At 40.5% G+C, this 19175-nt stretch overlaps 1 protein-coding gene across 1 annotated transcript in view; it reads left to right on the top strand.

Annotated features, from left to right (window-relative positions):
• The first annotated feature begins 348 nt into the window (after positions 1–348).
• The window catches only part of SH3BGRL2 (SH3 domain binding glutamate rich protein like 2), a 37978-nt gene continuing 19151 nt past the window's right edge, over positions 349–19175 (top strand). Inside the window, exon 1 of the mRNA XM_077782321.1 lies at positions 349–534. Coding sequence (XP_077638447.1) covers positions 490–534 — 45 coding nt within the window. The 5' untranslated portion in view covers positions 349–489. The remainder of the gene's footprint in view (positions 535–19175) is intronic.

Here is a 19175-nt window from a genome sequence, read left to right as displayed (position 1 = left end):
GCAGCGCGCCTGGAGGGCGGCACAAGCCCCTCTCAGCCAGGCGCACGGTGGCAGCGGGCAGCCCCGGGCGCCGGGGCACGGCAGCTGGGGCGGGCAGGCTGCCGCACGCCTCCGATTCCCCGGCGGCTGGGGGCGGGCAGACTCTTTCCTGGCTCCCTCCGGGCTCCGTGCTACGGCTGTCCCCGCCCGGGGAGGACTACAGCGCCCGTCGGTCCCTGCGCGCCGCCCGCACACGCCCGCCTCTGCCGCTATCGCTGCTCCTGCCAGCCGGGAGCCGGACCGGCTCTCCCGAGACAGAGGGGCTGCGGGGGCGGGCAGGGCAGGACAGGGCAGGGCAGGGGTGCTGCGGGCGCTGGCCACGCTCGGGGGCGGCGGCGAGGTGGAGCCGGGCGGCCGCGGCCCCGGCCCCGTCCCGTGCGGGGGAGCGGCTCCTCGCAGCCTCGCTGCCCCGTCCCGACCGCTCCTGTCGCCGCGGCTCATGAGGTGAAGATGGTGATCCGCGTCTTCGTCGCCTCCTCCTCGGGCTCGGTGGCGGTGAGTGGGGGCGAGCGGCGGGGAGCAGCCGAAGGAGCGCGGCCGCCGCGGGCAGGGCTCAGCCTGCGGGGCCGGGGACCGCGCGGGACTCGCAGCTCGTCCTCCCCGCGCTGCCCAGCCTGCCCTCGGCTCCAGCCTTGTCCCCGCACGCCGGCACGGACCCGAGCCCGTCCGTGGGCTGCCCTGGGACGCGGGGCTGAATGTGCCGCGGTTGCGTGTGCGATGGGGGCGGAAAAGACAACTCTCCTCCGCAAGGCTGCCGAAGCTTAACTAGTTCGTAAATTACCTTTGGCAAAGCAAGCAACCCGAAACCTTTGTAGGGGACAAATCTTGGGTGTATTTAAGGGTCTTAGAGGTCGTCAAGTGGGGCTAAACTTTCCCTGTTGGGAGGCGACCAGCGCCGCGGTGCAGGGGAGCCGAGCCCGGGCAGGTGCGGTGCCTCGGTGCCTGCCACCCACGGCAGGGTGGACAGATAAATACAAGGAGAGACTAGGGACAGGCTTCAGGCCACCAGCACCTCTCTGCATTAAGAAACACTCTGGAATACGTACAGCTCTTCTCAAACTCGCTTTTGAAGGGCATCACTGCATTCTCTGTTTAATTGAAGCTTTTACATAATTCTTTTGTTTAATTAATTATGCGTGTGACCTGTGAATTTCCATATTTTCATATAAAGTGACAGCTTTCTGTTAGGGAAATCTGAGCATAAACATCCTACTGAATCCATTATTTAATGAGATACATCAAAAGGATTTAGATATAATTGATATTCTTTATGCTTCAGCAGTGAGTGCAGCGGCACTTTCTGTGTTGCAGAAGGACGTAGCACATTCCTGTCTGAAGGTTTATTGTGTATTCAGTTCCTTCAGCCTTTTACTGTGTGGATCTAGTGTTCAGTTCAGTAACATCATGACAGGTATGTGTTCTGATGTGTTTTGGCATGAAGTGTTCAAAGTGCTTAGTGGCTGTGTTACAGCTAATAAAAACTAATTATCCATTTCAGTAGCCAGCTGAGTAAACACAGCATCTTCAGAACTCTGTAATTCATGTCCATCAAGGATCCATAAGAGAAACATCATCTTCCCTGCATGGGTAGTTGGTTCATGCTGTGGTAGTGTAGCCTTGCTGGTTTTAGTTTCTGTTTCATGCTCCATGGGCTGAACAATATACATAGTTTTGTATTTTGTTTTTATTGGAGGGGTAGAAAAGGGCCATATAGTTCACTTGCTCCCTTGTCCAGTCTGCAAAGAGGATTTTGATTCTGCTCTCTCCTTACCCTGTCTGCCTGCAAGGTACATATGCAGTTAGCAGAGCAATATAATCCTCATAACTATCTATTAACCCAGAAAACTGAATTTGAGTCAATTGACAAGCAATTTGAATTGCACATCAGTTCTCTTGTTGACTTTTTTTTCTTGGTTGGACAACAAGAAGATGACAGAATATAGGTAACAGTTTGCATACTGGTGATAGTCAACTTTCTTCTTCATCTAGTCAGTAGTACATCTGAATGCAGCCTAGCCAGAACATAACAGATGATCCAGTGATTGAAGGTACTGTTATAAAGGGCCAGAGCTCTGACATCTCTTTTCTGTCAGGTTTTTTTTTCATCTGTATTATCGCAGCATTTAAGAACTTTAATTATGGACTAGGTTCCTGCTGTTCTCAGTGTTGCATCACAGAGGCTTTCCATTTTTTCTGTAGGCTTTGCAGGAGGTGTCCTTATATCCAGGTTAAGGATGGAGGAAAATGACAAAGAAAACACTATTATTAGCTAGTTATGTGGGAATCTGCATCTGGATAGGAAGATGGTTACTGTATTTCATGTCTTTAAACAGTTTTAAGGGAAGCTTTAAACTTATTATCATCTTTCTAGAACTAAACATTAGTGGAAGGAAAGAAAAAAGTATTTGAGTCATACAATTGTCATCTCATCCAGCCTTCAGCACTACATCAGCTATTTTTGGGGATCCTGTGCAATTCACAAGACAGAATTATTTCCCCATCGAGAAAAAATGAGTACCCCATATAGATCCTACTCTGTCTCCTACTAAAAATGGTGTCAGAATCCATGGTTTAATTTCTACCTGTAAGTCAACTTGAGTCAAATTGTAGGCTAACTGCTTATAAGAGTGGGTTAAGAGTGGGTGTTTTTGACCAGAAACTTCTATGTATAATAGTGACAAAAAAAAAAAAAAAAAAAAAAAAAGCAGTGTCATTGTGATGTAATTATTTTTCTGATCTCTAGAGATATTTTGTTAAATTACTCTTTATCTTAAAATGGAAAGTCCATGTAGTCTCTAGAGTAAACCTTTGTTTTGGCAAATATTATGAGCTAAACGCTTTGTGTATGACTCCTTTTGAAATCTTCAGAATACCCAGGTCAAATGATAGGCATTTGGCTGAAACATTTCCTGAGAAATACACTGATTGTGTACTCAGAAAAGGCTTTCGTTTGTATAAATATAACTTTATCTAGAAACTACTGAAGTATTTATTGATCTCAATACTTGTTATAATTTGTTTTGGGCTAAAGAAGATAGAACTATAATTGTCATGCATAATTCTAAGAGTCTAGTTCATAAAATAATTTGAGGGTCATTCTGATGAGTGAGAAAAGGAAGTAATTGAAGTGAATGAGAAGGAACCAAGAATAATGAGAATTATCCCTTAATTTGGTTTTAGAGTTCTCCCTGCAGCATGTTCTAAATACCTGAAAGTTCTTAGACCCCTGAGAGGTTAATTCTTGTAACTGCTTTTTGTTTGTTTAATAAAACTTGTGACTGTAGATGCTTCATGAGCTTAAAATAACTCACAGATCCCAAAAGGTAGCTGTTGCTGGAGTGGAAAGATTGATCTTCAGTGTTTAGTGAAGCTGGACAGCAGCTTTAGCCTGTAGGGACGCTGTCGAGAAGTTTCTTGTGGGAAGGGAGGAGGAAGCATTGTGCGTGCGGGTACATTTCTAAATCACCTCGTGGTGTTTTAAGCATGCATTAGGCAGATTCAATCGAGTCGCAATGTGAAGCCTCTAAGTAGGCAGACAGGCATGTTTCTACAAGCCTTACTGTCTCCTGCTCTTTCTGACCTGAATTTCTACTTGTGTCGGTAAGCTGTGTCTCAAATTCCAAGCGCTTCTTTGTAGGGCTGGGGAGGCAGGCTTTGCTACTCCTCCCTGATAAGGACAAATCAATGTTCTTTTGTGTCTAAGAGAAAGATTACTTTAAAAGTAGCCTTTACTTTTCTCCCTCAGCAGTGCTTGACTGTTCTCAGGAAATAGTTTATGTCCATGTTTTTCACCAAATCATTCCCAGATGACTGTCATTTTATCTGTTTCACTTTCTCCAGTCTATCAATGAAAATTTACACTTGTGCTAATGTACTACATACATAATACATGATAGTTAAATGGTTTTCAGTGTTTTAAAGCAGCTTTACCTTTGTCAGGAAGCTGGTAGATTGAGCTAAGTAACTTTAACTTTGGAATTCCTGCAGTTATCTAGAAATGCCAAACCAGAGAAGACTTCAGTCTTGCAGTTAGAGGGCTGAAGATCAGGTAAGGGAAATATCACTGAAGAGCTGTTAAATAATGGAGAACCTTCAAACAACTGCCTCACTTGTACTTTCTCCTTTGTGGTATTAATTTATTGAAGCTTCATCTATTGAGCTGAACAATAATATAGGGAAATTAATGAAATTGTGGCACAGCAGGTACAATCTATTTTGACCAGTGAGATATGTGAAACAATTTTCCATTGAAATTTTTGTATGTTCACAAGATGAGGAAAAACAGGTTACTGAAATTATTTTTTTTTATTTCACAAAGATAAGTGCTGCTCAGCCACATTCTTCAGGAAAAGATATTTGGGAGGACAGGAGAGTTTGGGAAGGAACAGCAACGACCTGAAAAGAATAGACTTTTTAAAGTGACCAAAACTTGGACTTTGACTCTTGTGACTCAAGAGGATTATGGGTTTTTTACTAGGAAGCTTGATAAAATAGGTGCAGTTATAGCTACATTGTTTCTATAGCAAATATTGGCTTTATGAGCCTAAAGCTCTCTTTTGATTAAGCGTATTATAGAGGTCAAATGAGTTGGATTTTTTTTTTCCTGGAATGACTTTAAATCACATTATAAAACCTTGGAATGTCAGAATAATTACAGTCATGTTTGTTTGGTTCACTTGTTGTTGGGTAATATAATGGAGATGAATTCAGTGCTAGCATTCTTAAGGCTAAGCTGGTTTCCAATGGATGATGAATTTCAACTCCACCCTTGTTTGTAAAAAGTAACTCAACATTTCTCACAGCATTTATCAGAAAGATTGTGTTTCTTGTTGGAGTCGTGGAATAAGTTAATTTAGAATATGTCACTTATAGAATATCCACCATCTTAAGTTTTTTTTGTTTTTGTTTGCCTCCCCAAAAGCACAACAGTCAAAACTGAAAGTGATTTGGTTGAGTGATATAAGTGCCTTTTGAGAAAACAGTATTAGTTATGGTGGTCGTTTGGAGGGATTTATAACTTGTTGCATGTGATTTATGCAAGTTCAACTAAAAAATTAATGAGCTTTGTAAACTTTAGATATTATAATGATTTTTTAATACTTGAATTTTGTAAAATCAGAGCAGCAGGTAAGCTGGCTTTTCAGAAATTAGACAATAATCTTTACAGTTGGAAGTGATCCTGAAATATTTACCTGGGAAGTAGCAGTATTTTAAGTGCTTAGCCATAGTATTGTCTACATCTGTCAGCATGCTGAGGATACACCTCTTGGATTGAATTCTCAAAGCCTGATTTATGAATCTCACATGAACATCATACTGTGACATTTCACCCATTCAGGATAGTGGTGCTTTTGGCTGTGCACCTACAGATCACTGCTGTAACCACAGCAGTGATACTGGAAGAAAAAAGCTGGATCCTTGCTCAGTTGATGGACACATCATGTATCCAATCTTGGACATTAGCAATATAATAGGTGCATAGCAGAGATGTGGGGACTTTCTGGTTCTAGTCCCTTGACTTCATTCTTCCTCAAGTTTCTTACTATCAGGTCAGGTGACTCATATTCATTTTTGCTGGCTTTTGTCAGTCCTATTTTTCAGGGTTGTGGCAGAGAGAGCCCGAGAGCCTCACTCATGACTATGAATTCTGTGAGGCAGGGAGGTCAGTGTTGAAGGCTTTAGCTGGTTTTCATCTACAGGACTCACTGTCTGCATCTGGGTTTCAGGTCTGTATTCAAAGTAAGTCTAAACTCTAGTTCCATTCTCCTGCCTTGTGATGGAGAGAACTGTGAGCCTGTGAACAGCAGTTCAGATCACTTAAGGAATGTGTTCAGGAGGGAGCTGAATGTGAACCCTAGTCATAAGGATGTGGGTTGAATTTATGTATGGTATTTAGTACCTAACTGTCGCACCATTCCTGTATGCTCTAGTGCTTTTCAAATATTTACACTTCTTCTTGGCAGGTAGATCATGTCAGAAATAATGCTACTTTAAAGAACACGCTTTGGACTGCACAGTGTCATGCGCAGAAAGTTTCTTACCGACCTTTGATTACAATCAGCTGTAATAAAACTTCAAATGAGATATTGGTCTGACTGAGGTCGGGAAGATTTTTCCCCTTTGTTTTTCTATAGAGTCCAAGTTCCCAAATGGACATACTTCACTGATGGTGACCTGTTTCTCCTTAATCTTCCACCCATATTGTTAAAGTCTAGAAATTCTTTTTCCTAACTCTGGTCATAGTGCCAATGATTGCTGGATGTTGCGTATAACTGAATTTGATTATATAATAAATGAAAAAGACTACTGAAGTAAAAGCTGACTTGCATGCAATTTATTATTACAAATTACTTAGGAATGTTCAGAAATTTTGACTTGTGGAAAAAGAGCACTTAAGGAAGTTCTTCATTGTATAGTGTCAGTATCACTTTTATGTTTATGAATCTGAAGATAGAAAATTGTCACTGAGCTGGTAATCCAGAGTGCATCTCTTTGCTAATTAGTACTCTAAGGGCAACAGCTTCCTCATCTGCAGCCTCAAGTGTTGCCCCCTAGGGGAGTCTGTCCAAAAAGGAAATGCTGCCCTCTTTGTTTTCCTTACAGTGTGGAAGCTTGCTAAGAAGGATAATGAACACAGAACAGAGTACTCCACGGAATCTATTCCTAGCTGAAATCTACTATATCCAGAAAAGCATGACCATGTTCAAGTATGTCAATGTTTTTTAACAGCTTAATTTTTAATAAGTTTTACAGAAGATAGTTAACATTTCACAAGTCCATTAAGTTAGTGAATTTTCTTCCTTGGCAAGGTGAGGGTAAATGTAGAGGCAGTGGTAGTGTTTCTTACCTGTGACTGTCCATGAAATTGGTCTGCAGATAGCTGCCAAAGCTCAGAAGAGCTTCTGAATTCCTCAGTAGCTGAGACATTGTTTCCATAATCTTCTCTCCTGGGGTTGGATGTTGTTTAGTTGGCACCCGTTGGATGGGCAGATGGACTCAATTCAGAGACCTAAGTCACTGTTATTTATAATTTCTAAAAACATCAGATATCAGTGTGTCTCATGTAGATGAGCAAAGGGTGACCTGATCTTTCATGGAATGACTCAAAGTTGTTGGTGACTGAGCAGAAGCAATGACTGAGATACAAATATTGTACAGGCAATTAATTTAACATAGCTTGTCTTATTGCAAGAGAACATGGACACAAAACTTCCTTTCTTGTCTTATGTGGGCTGTAGACCTCCATCTATGAAGTATTTTGGAGTGAAATCTTTTAATTCTTCTGTTCAGAACTGTGGCAGTCTTTCCACTCAGGTGTGCTACTATACTGTAAGATATCTATTAACATTCTGAAAGGGCTGAGTCTAAAGCAAGTGGGTATCCTCTTTCTGTGGTCATAAGAGCTACAGTCATGAGGAACCTACTCAAACCAAGTTATTTCTATCTCATTAGTGGGGGAAGGGAAAATCAATTTGATTTACATCAGTAAACAGGCATATTTAGTCTAAATTTAATATTGTACTTCACTGTAATTGAATTTGGTACAAAGAAAGGGGAGTAACTGTCTTACTAGCTGATTTCTGAAGGGAAGTTCTTAGGAGATGTAGGTTGTTCAGGGAGTTAAGTGAATCATAAGTGACAGTATGCCCTTCTGTTGCTGCCCATCTGCCTTGGGTAGGACAAACCTTTCTTCACAGTTAAGAGTTCCAGGATTTGTTATTGTTGATTTTGCTGTTCTATCCCTGGATAACTAATACTCATCATTCCTACTAAGACAAAAAGTGAAAACACAAGGTGTTTTTCATTTTGCTGCAAGGAATAAACTTGCAGAAGTTAATACCTGGGAGTGACATTTGCATATGTATCAACTTGCATTTTGTGTGAATATGCATAGGTAGGTATGTACTTTTGCATGCACACATATATATGGAGAGATACAAATATCCATATATAAATATGTGGATATGGATATATATATGTTTATGTATACACAGTAAAAATAAACCACTGATTTTAACATTCCCGGGAGAGAAATAATGTCCCGATGCCTTTAGGATGCTCAAGATATGTCAGCTTCTGTCGGGGCCATGTCAAAAATGCCTGCTCCTTTATTACAGCTGTGGATGTCTATCTTCAGTGTAAGCTAGAGAGCAGAAATCATGGTGTTTGCTCACCTATCTCTGTTATTCTTTGTTATTCCATGTGTCTGGTCTGTGCTTGAGAGCTTTATTTATGTACCTTACTTCAGCTAATGAGTTGTTTGCAGAATATCGGAATATTTATACCAACATAAGATACACACCATTGTGATTGTGCTGGCTAATGGAGACATACAGTGGAATAAAATAGTTCCTTTCCTGCCTAGGAGAAACGTAATATTGGTAAACAGTGTTGCAAAGATTTTTTATCTGACAGATCTGACAGGGATGGCAGGGGCATTGGAAGACTTTAGTGATGATAACTTCAAGGTTGCTCTTCTCTCTGTTTCAGAGCTCTTGGGCTGAACACCTCCTGTGTTCTGGCCTCCTCCAGAACATTTGAGCATTTGCCTTTGTGGGTGCTGATGTGGCCAAGTGAGACGTTGGCCCATGGGATTGTTTTGTTGCAAATTCTGCCAGCAGGGCAGCAGGGTTATCTTCAGAGGTTTTTTTGTTTTGTTTTGTTTTGGGTTTTTTTGTTTGTTTGTTTGTTTGTTGTTTTTTTTTTTTTTGTGAGAAGAGGCCTGAAACCATGAACCTGTACTTCATATTAAATTCAAATCAAAATGATTGGGTATGTTCCTTTCACACATGCTAATATGCTTTCCCATTGGCTTTTTTTATGCTGTTACAAAAGGGCAGAATATCCTTGACCTTCATAGGTTGGGAGATACAGCCTGTTGTGATTCTTGTCACCAGTCTGTGTAGCACAGGTCCTCTGAATTCACTGGATAGGTCCCACTTGAAGCAAAAGAAAGTTACTCAGAAAAAAATTCTTCAGATTTTAACAATGGAAATTCTGTTTAGACTTTCACAAATTTGTTTTGTTTCCTGGTGTTTCTTTATGCTGCAGAGGATGATGTTGGGTATTATTAGTGCTATTAAAACATTTATGCATGATTATTTGGAACAATTTAGTAGTAACATTACAAATCAATTAAAGACTGGTTTCTTAATCTGTGCTTTTCAAAGAAAATCAAGTGAATTTTTGTGTGACTTCATTTGAAAGGAAGCTTCCTTTGATCTGATGAACAATAGCGCATCAGCAACTGAAACCTGTCATTAAATTGCTGCAGGGCTAGTGAAATTATCATCCCTGTCAAATCTAAAGAAATGCAATTCAAGTATGCTTTAAACCTTTGATCTGGATCTGCATCTCCTAAGGTCAGATAGTCTTTCTGAAACGTATCTAATTGAGTGATCTGATAGGTTTATGTAGAAACAGAGACAGGAGTGGCATTTGAAGGATGCCTACCACCACATTCTACAGTAGGAACCAACTAGGAAGCTAAAATTAGTTAGAAAAGACATACAGAACTAGTCTTTGATCAAAGAAGACAGCTGCTATGAAGGCCCTGATGTGCAAACAGTCCCTTCCTGCTCATTCAAACTGGTTTGCCTGCAGCAAGGTCTGTTTTCTAGTAAAGGTTCTCAGCATCAGGCCCACCAGCTTACTCAGGGAAGTTTGGAAGTCACTGGGTTTATGCAGCGTGGTGTTCAGCAATACCTTTGGCTACGTGGAGGTGACTCCTCTTGACCTTACAGGAGATGTGTCTGCAGTTTTATGGGATAATAATCAGATGGCTGCTGTGTTTGGGGATGCGCCTTGTCACTAAGAAATGGGTCTTCAGAAATAGAACAGAGCTGCAAAAACACACAAGCTACACAGATACAGTTGCATTTGTTGAAAGAGAAATAATGTTGACATTTATTAATAAGGTTAGAAACCTTGTTCTGCTCAGTTGAGTCAAAGATAATTTTGTTACTGATCTGAATAATAGCAGTGGCAGTCAGCCCTGGTTTAGAAAAATCCATCCTCCTAGACTTACAAAAACATGAGAAAATGTTGCAGTAATATAGTCCAATTTTATCTGAAATATGACATTTGTCTTGAGCCATAATGCATTTTTCAGTTGCAGTTTCATGTAGTGCTGGGAAAACCTGTAAATATCTGCAAAAACGTAGCAGAACAAAATCTGATGACTTGCACTGCTGTTACTGCTGTTATTTCAAAGTGTATTGTCAGGGGTGTGTATATCTTTGGTTGGCAGAATGACACATCTGTGCTGTGTGGATAGTAACTGTCAGGAGAAACTAGTGAAAGCACTGACAACTTTTTTTCACAAACTTGTGTTTGAAATTCTTGGGAGCATGTTGGATTCATAGTATCTCTGCTCCTTTAAGGTGAATGAATACATTTCTTAAGGAAAGGCTAGATGTTTTTTCCAAGTGGTCAAGGGGACTTATCATTCCCCCAAATTTATGGAGTATTAGTACCTGTGAGAGAATAATATGGCTATGACCATTTGTTTATGTAGGAGCAGGATTCTGCATTAAGCCCAGCATGTCACTGCTGTGCTAGGCAGTACTGTTACTCTCAAGCTTGCCTTGATGTGCCTTCAACCCTCTGCCGTGCTGTCAGGAGACTGCTGCATGTAGCATCTTATGGATCCACATTCTGCATCCACTGGCTCTGGTCTCAGAAGTAGCTGGAGCTGCAGTTGGGTGTACCTGGTGTTGGGCTAAGGGCCCTGAGTGACAAAACCTAGAGGGTGCAGCTCATGGCTATGGCAGGAGATGGCCAGAAGAACTTGTATCTTGAGCTGACAGAACTAAGACCCCACCCAGATGAAACAAGGCTAATTGCTTGTTGCATCTCCTGGTAACACACTGCTAGGTGTTTTTATCCGCTCTGGTAGATAGATATTCCTATGCCACTGGGCTTTGCTGCTTAAAGCTAATGAGAAGGAAGAAACATGACCTACTTTTTTTAGTGCTGAAAATTTTCTTTTATATCTCATTTGCAATTAATACAGAAAATACTGCTGGGAATGCTTTATTCATTGTGACAAAACAATGTGACTGATAAACACAGAGAACTAGTTCAAACACTTTCTGTGTTGTGCTGACTCACCTCATCACAAGAAAAAATAATTCTTTGTTTTCATCTTAAAAGTTCAGGTGGTAAACATGTTACATAATAGGAAACGTGTGTGAATATCTTGTTAGGGAGATTTTTTGTTTTTAAACTTTTCTTTTTCTTCACAGAATTTAGAGTAGAATGGAATATTTCAGTTGGAAGTAACCTACAGTAATCATCTAATCCAACTGCTTGACCACATCAGGGCTCACCAGAAGTTAATTAAAGCATGTTATTAATGGCATTGTCTAAATGTGTTTTAAACAGCTGCAAGCTAGGAAGCCTGCTTGTTTGTTTGACTACCTGTGGAGAAAGGCTTCCTTATGACAAGTCTGAACCTCCCCATACAAAGGTATTACACATCCCACCACTGGATACCAGGGAAAAAAGATCAGCACCTCCCATTCCACTTCCCCTCCTCAGCAAACTGTAGGGAGCCGTGAAATCACCCCTCAGCCTCCCTTTCTCCAGACTAGACAAGCCCAGAGCCCTCAGGTGCTCCTTACAGGACTTTCCTTCCAGCCCCACCACCAGCTTTGCTCCCTTCCTCTGGATGCAAACACCTTCCCATTCTTCTGGAGCTGTGGAGCCCAGAGCTGCTCATGGTACTCGAGGTGAGGCAGCACCAAGGCTGAATGCAGTGGGATAATCTGGATTAGCTGGTGATGCTGTACCTGGTGAACCCAAGGATGTGGGTTGCCTTCTTGGCTGCTGGGGCACACTGCTGAGTATTAGAGCATTTTCTTACTTTCCAAAACCTGCTTATAAAGCTGCCATCTTTGGTGCTATTTCAGTGAATTTTAATAAATTACCAAATATTTAATGTTTTAGGAAAATAAAGAAACAAAATGGATTAATGATGTTTTACTTCCAAAAATCATTATTCTACCAAGGAAGCTGATGCACACAACAAAGCAACATCTCTAAATCCCTGAAGATTTTTAACTGTAGCAGTTTTGGAGTCACATGTGCAGGATACCAAACTATTCTTCACTCTGCTTACTCTGCAGAACTGTGAGACTGAAAGATCAACTTTCTGTTCATCTATGCAGGACTGAGTTTCCAGTATTTTAGACTTGACTGTTCTCATCTACCTTGCTGAACTGGAACTTTTCTAGGGAGCAAAGGATATTCCTCAGAATCAAATAAGAAGAAATAAACATAAATAAATGTAATATAGCATGGAGATCAGAGAACAATTTGCATTTAGTTAAAAGGTACTGAAAATTAGTTGAAATAATAAGGGCTGCAGTTATCATAGATGTATTTATGTGTATGTATTTATAAAAAGAAGATAGATGTTGCTTGTTGAAAAGGTTTCTTTCATGATGCAAAATACTTGCTATAAATATGCCACTTTGACAAAAGGGAGTAGTACAAAGAGGAGGTAAATGTAGAATACCAAATATGAGATTTAAATTATTCTCTGGCATCTTTGAAAGATTTCTGCTGAAAAAAATGCATGAAAATAACACTTTCTTTTTAACCACTCTCTTGAATTACTAAAACATATGGTAAATTGCAAACGAAACAATCTATCTATTGAAAGAAGTTTGCTGCCAGCTAACATTTGAATTGTTAGCCTTTTGAATCAATAGTCTAGCTCTGCAGGATGGTTCCTTCAGGAAAAGTTCTTGATAGGTGAGGATATATTTTACAAATCCCTGAGATCTTCCAAGCTGGTCAAAGTTTCTCCTGTCTCTTGTGCTAGCCACTAAGATTCTCACTTTGTTGAAAAGGAAAAAAATCCTAACACATAATTCTAATAATTTTGACTTTTTGGCTTACTTTTGGCTGAGACATTTTTAAAATTGGATGAATTTATTGGCAAACTCTGGTAACCTGCCCTCTGTTTTAGTTAGAGGTGAAGAACCATTGAAGAGCCAACACACTTTCTCAGTGTCCTCACAAGAAAATACCTATGACTAGGAAAGCTTCTGTGTCTGTAGCAAAAATGCCATTTCAAGCATGCATTTTGTCAAATACAAATGTTTTCAGGATAGTGTAATTCCACAGATTCTTCTCATGGGTTATAATCTAAACTGGCAGCAGGCTTTGCAGGCTCCCCTAGTAGAACAACCAGCTTTGCATCCTGACCTTTAATCTGGCAGTCACCTGCTGCTTGCCAGGCTGGGCAGGGAATCTTCTGGCTGTGTTACTCAGTCTGCTTGGAGTCCTTTGGCTCTTAGTCTGTCTCACTAATTTGGAGCTGCCTGTACCCTCAGTGGCACTTCCAGGTTCTGGTTCAATTCCTGCTGTGCAGTCTTCAAGTTTCACCTTGTTTTAGCCATATTTTATTTCCACAGCAATGCTGTATATTTTAGTTTCACACTGATGCAACAGAAGAAAGTTCACACCATTAATGGGAGGGTAGATCCAACATCAATGGCATTCTTATTCTTTTGATGAGGAAGCAATGAGACAAATTTTGGGGTTTATAGCATCTGTTTTCCTACAGTCCTACACAGAGGCTCCTGTGTAAATGGATTTTCAACGCTGTAAGAACACATTGTTCCTACTGCAAGAAGAAAATTATAGAATCACTTACTTTATCTGTATACATTGCCGGGAAGTCTTGTTTCCCAAAATACAGAAGAATTCAAAAGAACTAGACTTGGGTATGATTTCAGAAGCTTCTTCAGCTGCACACATCTCAAAGGCACCCTGTGTAGCACTGTCTCTAGGTGATTTTTCTGTAGAATGTTATCTTTTTCCTTTCTTGGTGTTTCCCTTTTTTTTGTTTCTTCCATTTTTGTCTCCTTTTCCCTTTGCTTATTGAAACAATATCTAGCAAACCTGTGAGCAAACTCCTGTCATCTCTTGTTTTTAGCAGTGATAGTTGTATTTATACTTGCTGAAGACCCCTTTGTGTTTCAGAATATTACACTGTTACTTGCACAGAGAGCAATGACTTTAGACGAACTGCCTTAAAAAATAAACTTTTCCCCTCACCTTGTGATGGACATATGTGCACACACAGAAGTAGATTTACATGCATTTATTAGTGTGCAACATCTGGCTAGGAAAATATGAGGCTAGCAGGCATTGGGCATGGAGCAGTTTAACTGTCTTTGTAGCTTTATAGAAAATATTTTCCTTTACTGACTGCTTGTGATTAAGAATCTCTTAAAAACCAAACGTGTCTCAAATTTTAATTGCATTTCTTAAATACTGGGTTCTTTTCAAAGTTACCATACAAACATTGCACAGAGGCAAAGGTGTGCAGAGTCCTTGGCTAAGCTGTATCTCAGCAGCTCCCAGAGACCTGCAGACTGATTTTGCATAAAGCTGAACAGATTGCCCTCCCAGTCTAGTAGCGTTTCATGTTGTGTGTCCTTAATTATGTCTCTGTGTGCAAGCGGAAGGCTGCTGCTAGCAGGAGACCAGGGCAGTGCTGGCTGCTTGTGGCCTCTGTTCACATACTGTTCTGTTCCTCTTGAGGTTGAAAAGTTCTGTGGCTAATGTTTAGGATATTGAAACTTTTTTTTTTTTTTTTTTTTTTTTTTTTTTTTTTTTTTTTTTTGAGGATGAAGCATTCAGGTGCTTTTAGCTATTTGGAGGCCTGTTATGAGAAGACAGTGTTTTCCTTCTATCAAATGCAATGTGGTATTTGCTGTGGTGGAGAGCTACTCACTTTACTTTTGGAAATAGTTATGCAATGCTTGATTTTTGTTTATTTTTATTTAAACTTTTTTTCTTTGTTAACCTTCTCTTCATCATAGCTTCTCATCATTTTTTCATATGTACATAGCTGAGTTCCATTTTCCTGTGTCAAGAACAATGAATTAATCATATGAACCTTTGTAATGTTGTGTCACAGTGCTGCCATTTCACTGCAATCAAAATTGCCAGGGGTCAGTTATGTTCTTCTTTTTAAAGTCAGGCAAAGAAAAGAGACATTTGGCAGAAAATCTCTGTCACTACAGGTCTCAAATGTAACAGGACCATAAGGATTTGCATTTCAAACTTATGAGTGCATGGGATAGTTTGGGTTTTTTTGCTTCTTTATGGGTGCAGAAACATAGTGGAAACATAAGAAGAGGATGTTTCAACACAGTTTATAATTCTGTTCCTTTACTGTGTTTATGGCTTGTATCAGTTTGTTAGAGCATAGTATCTCCTTATTATCTGTGAGTATATGTTAAGCCACATTTGTGTGAGAAGTGAAGATAAGTAATCCTCTGCAGTAGCAATATTATATCTGCATTTTACACTGCAACAGTCCCTTTGGTTATGTTTGCATAACTTGTCAAGGCAGAGGCTCACATATAATATTTTCAGCTGTGGGAGTGAGTTGAGCTTGTGTTTATGTAACACATGCTGCTTCTGCAGTTCATATTTCAGATACCTGTACCTATAGCCACTGCTGAGCCATTTTCTTAGGATGCAGTTTTGTTCCCGGTATAAACTGGTGAGATTGTGGTACTGACGTTATTGATGCTCCCTCCCTTGTTCCCCTGGTTCCTGCATTATGCTTGTGTGAGGAAAGCTGCAGGAGGTACTTGGCAGGAGGGAGGAACATTGTGTCATCTCAGTGACAGCCAGCAGTGAGATCTGCTGAGTTGTATTATCAGACTGCACCATAAAGGTGCCCCTGCCAAATGCAATACATTCAGTTTTTGGCTGAGTCAGTGGGTGGGTAACCTGGCTGATGCAGTTCTGGAGTGAGGGCAGGTGTGTGGGACGAGTAATCAAATTTAAAAAGAAGGAAGAAAATTAGCAGGACCATATCCATCTTTAGAGGCACAGGTGTGCCAGGCTGTGAAACAAGCATTTGAGATGAAATTAGACGTGCATTCAATTTTTGTTTTTTAAATGTCAAGCTTCTAAAATGTGCCTGTGATCTGACAAGCCAACTTAAAAGATAACCTCATAAGGCTTTGTTCTCACTCACCATGTGTGGTCTGAATATTTTTGGGGGGAAGATTTTGTGTTAGAAAGTTGGTTATTTGGCCTTGGGATCTGTCTAGAAGGAGTGGACAGTTCAGACTAGGCTGTCAGTTCCTTCAAATTCCAAGAGGATGAGACTGTAAAACAGTCAGTGCTGCACATCTCAGTCACCAGCCAATTCATGGAGGGTACCTGTTGTGATTCCCTCCACTTGCAGGCAGGAGGACAAAAACCCAGGGAGTATCATATCTCCAGAAGGTGGGGGGTAGAGTCTACAGCAGGAAACCAAGCTTCCACATCCACTTTGTGAGAACCAGACACTCAGCAACATTCCTCCTGTTGACACTGTGAAGAAATTTGAAACTGAGAATGGTGTGCTTTTTCCCATTTATATTAACTGGGCTAATGAAAAAAGGCAGAGGAATTCTCTTGAATCATGGCACAGTTCCTATTAGTATTGTGAACTGAGTCATCTTGCATATAGTAGACTAGAAGTAATATTAATTTCTCTTATGTGAGTTAGATAAATCATGGACTACTAAGATTTTTGCAAGATATTAAATATCTTGGTTAAAATAGTATAGAATGATGAGATGCAGCTGACTGTAGTAATTAAGAGACCACATGCTATGTTCCTCTGGTTCAGTAGCTGTCAGTAGGGAAGCCTTTCAAGGGCAGCAGAACTTCTGAAAACAGGTTCAGCAAGCATAGACAGGGCAAAAATGAAGGAAACTTTTACTTGTTGGAAGTGATGAGAAGCTTCCAGGGAACTTTGGATAGAGGATATAATCTGATTTTGCTAAACTTCTGCTCCAACTTGGACATGATTTATAGTTGGTAACATCCTCATTTTCTCATTCTGCTACTGAATGAGTAATATGATTTCTCTTGCTGCCAGAGATCAGTGTTCAGCTTAGCTGGGAGATCTGATATTAGTTGTGTAGGAAGCAGAAATCTTAGAACAGAACCCTTTTTATTCTGGGCAAAGATGTAAAAAGTGAGGTGACTGAAGTGAGGTGGATTCTGAACAGAAGCAAGAAAATATTTCAAGTAAAGACAGTCAATTAATTGTGGAAACAAATTGCAAAGGCCAGCTCTCTGTTCTTATCAGCTCAGGAATGGAGCTTAGAGTGAAAAAGAAATCTGAAGAAACCCTTTACTCCTTAGAGGAATTAATTCAGGGATGCTGAGAGTCAGAACAGATAATCCCAGTGGTCCTACCTGAACTGGCCTGAGTATGTCTTTGAAATATTTCTCCAAAGCAGTTTGAAAATGTATCCTCTTGTTACTTGTTGCAAATTAGTATAAAGAAATGAAAACTAGGACAGAAAGACAGAATTCTTTAGCTACAAAAGACTTCCTTTGTAAATTGGGTTACTGATTAAGTGATTAGCTCATTTTAGCAGTTTTATGTATTACAATGGACATCCTACTTCTGCTGCTTTTTAATCCTAATAAAGATACCAGCTCTGAATACAAGGATAAAATTGAGTTGTCTCTGGGGATTTTTTCCTGTCTTAGTTTTGTGAATAGAAATATAGACTAACTCTAAAACCAAACCCAGATAAATGATGTTCAGAAAAGAATTGCCCTCCTAAAAATAGGGGAGACAAACATTGGTCTATAATAGCAGACCATTAACTCCATCAGGGTTTTCTCACTGCATTTAAAGATAGATTAGGATCATATTACATGAAGATTTTCCTCTGAAACTTCACAGTGGATATATGCTTTGAAGGTGTATTTTGCAGTCTCATCTGGTGTGCTGAAAGGTATTAAACCCAAAATATATTGATGCTGAAGCAGTGTGTTGTATAAGACTACAAACACTTTCCCAAAGTGGTGTATGAATAGCCACAAACCAAGTATTTCTGAACATGGTACCTCTGACAATGGATTCTTCTTTTTTTCAGGTTGATTTGAGTTGCATCAAACTTGAGAAACCTTGGTAGCAGCAAGATACTTTACAGAGAGTATTATCCACCTTCATGGTTTGTCAGATGAGGATGTATTTTTCTCCACTGGGCTCTTGACAGGACAGGCTGGTGAGGAAGCAGGGATGACACTGCTCCTTGTGCCATGCTGCCTTTGCTCCGTGTTTCCTGTGGCCCAATGCTGGCAGCTTTTAGGGCTCTGGGTGAGCACAGATGAGAGCTGCAGGCAGGACTGGGAGGCTGACGCACTTCTGAGGCACAGATCCAGTTGCAGACAGAGACAAAGGTCCTGTGGTTTTCTTGGGGAATAATCAGCTGGCTTCTGTTGTGACAGATGCTCTGAGCATCCCTCTTAAACAACAAGACGTAATTTAATACCATTTTAAATACAACTAATGCTCTTGTTTCAGTTTATAGGCCTGAATCAAATAAATTGGGGAGGAGAAAATGCTAGTTTTTTTGGCTTGAAATTTTCAGGCTACTTTGTTTAGGTTTATGCAGCTGGTACATCCACAGCTGATAACTCATACAGATGTCATGTGGAGAATTGTAAGGCTTATGGCTAAAAAAACGGAAAACCCCAATTTACTTCACTTCAACATCTTAATTAGTTTTATAAAAATAAAATGAGGCATTAGGAAATTTCTGCTTGTGGGAGAATTCTAATAGTGTGAACTGTAAAATGATAGGGATCTGACTAAACCTAAGTTACTTAGTTTACTGGCTGCTGGGAGACAGCAGATGGAAATGGGTCCACATGGATACACCTGTACTAGGGCATGTCCTGGCTCTGAGAATGGAGCACTCTGGTACTCTGGAGCTGTTTGAAGAATGGTTGCTGGCTCAGTCAGCTTTGGCCAGGGCTAACCTAGAGTCTCACAAGCAGCCCGTGGCCATGACTTAGATGTTGCAGAATGCCAGGGATCATTCCCAGTTTGTGAGCAGCAGTTTTGAGAGGCTGAAAGTTTAATAGCTTTGGTTGGAAGATGCCAATTGGCCTTGGGGCCAGAGGGCTGGCCCAGCCACTCTGGAGTTTGCTCATTGCTCTGACCAGTGCAGGAAGGATTTCATGTGAGTTTTGGTAGCACTTCACTATAAGGAAATTACTTCTCCCACATATAATTTTAGACATCTCTTTTCTGTTTAACCAGATATTTAACATTTGTGTTAAGAATATTTCTGTCACTGTCTCTT

This window comes from Lonchura striata, chromosome 3 (genome assembly GCF_046129695.1).
Source record: "Lonchura striata isolate bLonStr1 chromosome 3, bLonStr1.mat, whole genome shotgun sequence".
NCBI lineage: Eukaryota > Metazoa > Chordata > Aves > Passeriformes > Estrildidae > Lonchura > Lonchura striata.
The sequence above is the reverse complement of the archived record's forward strand: the minus strand, read 5'-3'. Positions and strand labels throughout refer to the sequence as shown.